The sequence below is a fragment of the Arachis ipaensis genome, chromosome B06 (genome assembly GCF_000816755.2).
Source record: "Arachis ipaensis cultivar K30076 chromosome B06, Araip1.1, whole genome shotgun sequence".
Taxonomy (NCBI): domain Eukaryota; kingdom Viridiplantae; phylum Streptophyta; class Magnoliopsida; order Fabales; family Fabaceae; genus Arachis; species Arachis ipaensis.
Window position 1 is genome coordinate 125,654,349 of NC_029790.2, and position 1,110 is coordinate 125,655,458.

General features: G+C 41.8%; 1 protein-coding gene across 1 annotated transcript in view; it reads right to left on the minus strand.

Annotated features, from left to right (window-relative positions):
- LOC107605287 (carotenoid cleavage dioxygenase 7, chloroplastic) overlaps positions 1 to 902 on the minus strand; it is a 10,872-nt gene extending 9,970 nt beyond the window's left edge. The window contains exon 1 of the mRNA XM_016307118.2: positions 98 to 902. Within this exon, the coding sequence (XP_016162604.1) occupies positions 98 to 851 (754 nt within the window). The 5' untranslated portion in view covers positions 852 to 902. The remainder of the gene's footprint in view (positions 1 to 97) is intronic.

Here is a 1,110-nt window from a genome sequence, read left to right on the forward strand (position 1 = left end):
TCTTAGAAAAAGTGTAATAATGTTTAAATAATAATTAATAATGGTCTAAACCAGAAAGCTGCTATAATATAACGCAGAAGAAGAAACGGACACATACCGTACAAAATAGGCTTCAAGAGGCCGGCAGCAACCTCCCATACACCATCACTATCTTCCGTCGAATCATCATGACCGTCCATCATGTTATACCGTCCGATCGTATCCAACGTCCCAGATTCAATCTCATAAGGCTCACCACCTTCCCACATGCATAGTAGCTTCTCCCCCCACCTCACCACACTAGTGTTCGCGACATTTTTCATTACCTTCGTATTCCCAACTTTCTTCCCACCTTTCAACACAGAAAACGGACCTCTATGCGTAAACCGCCACGTGTCAGTTTCTGGATCATGCTCTTCTACTTGCGCTTCTGTCTTAATGTATTTCGCCATGTACGTCACTCTATTGTTGTCAATCGTGAATGCTCTTAGGTATCCATGACCGTCTAGTGGGTGCACTGTGGAGCCGTGATCATCGGAGAAAAGCCCCGGTCCGGTTAGATAGTACGTGCCGGAGGGGAAATCCGACGGTATGACGCCGTCCACAAGGCGTAGCGTGATTGGTTGGGTTGTTTCGGATCGCTGTGAGACGAAGAGGAATTGGTAGTCCCAAAAGGCGGTTATGGAGTCATCAAGGTCTATAGATGGAGGAGGTACTACGGGGACGGCAACATGGGTTTCGGGTGCGGTTATGGATATTGCACGAGGTATGGTTGGTGGTGATGGCGGCAATGGAAGTTGTTGGGGAACCGGAATTTGCCTTATTGGAGGAGGAATGTATGTTGGTGTGGTCTGAATTGGTTTGGCGTTCATTTTTAGAGGTAAAGGCTTTTGGGTCTTGTTATGTGAAGGTGGCAACCAACATGTGATATATAAAGAGTTTATAGCACCCTGGAGTTTAAAATGCTTATTTAGTACCCAACTAATAAGTGAAGGAACAAACAAGGGACAATTATTACAAGGATCATTTTAATACGAATATGTTATATACTTAGATTATAATGATTATAGTATTTTAAAAATATTATTAAAATTAAAATAATATTTTTTATTATTAAATAATATTTTTTAA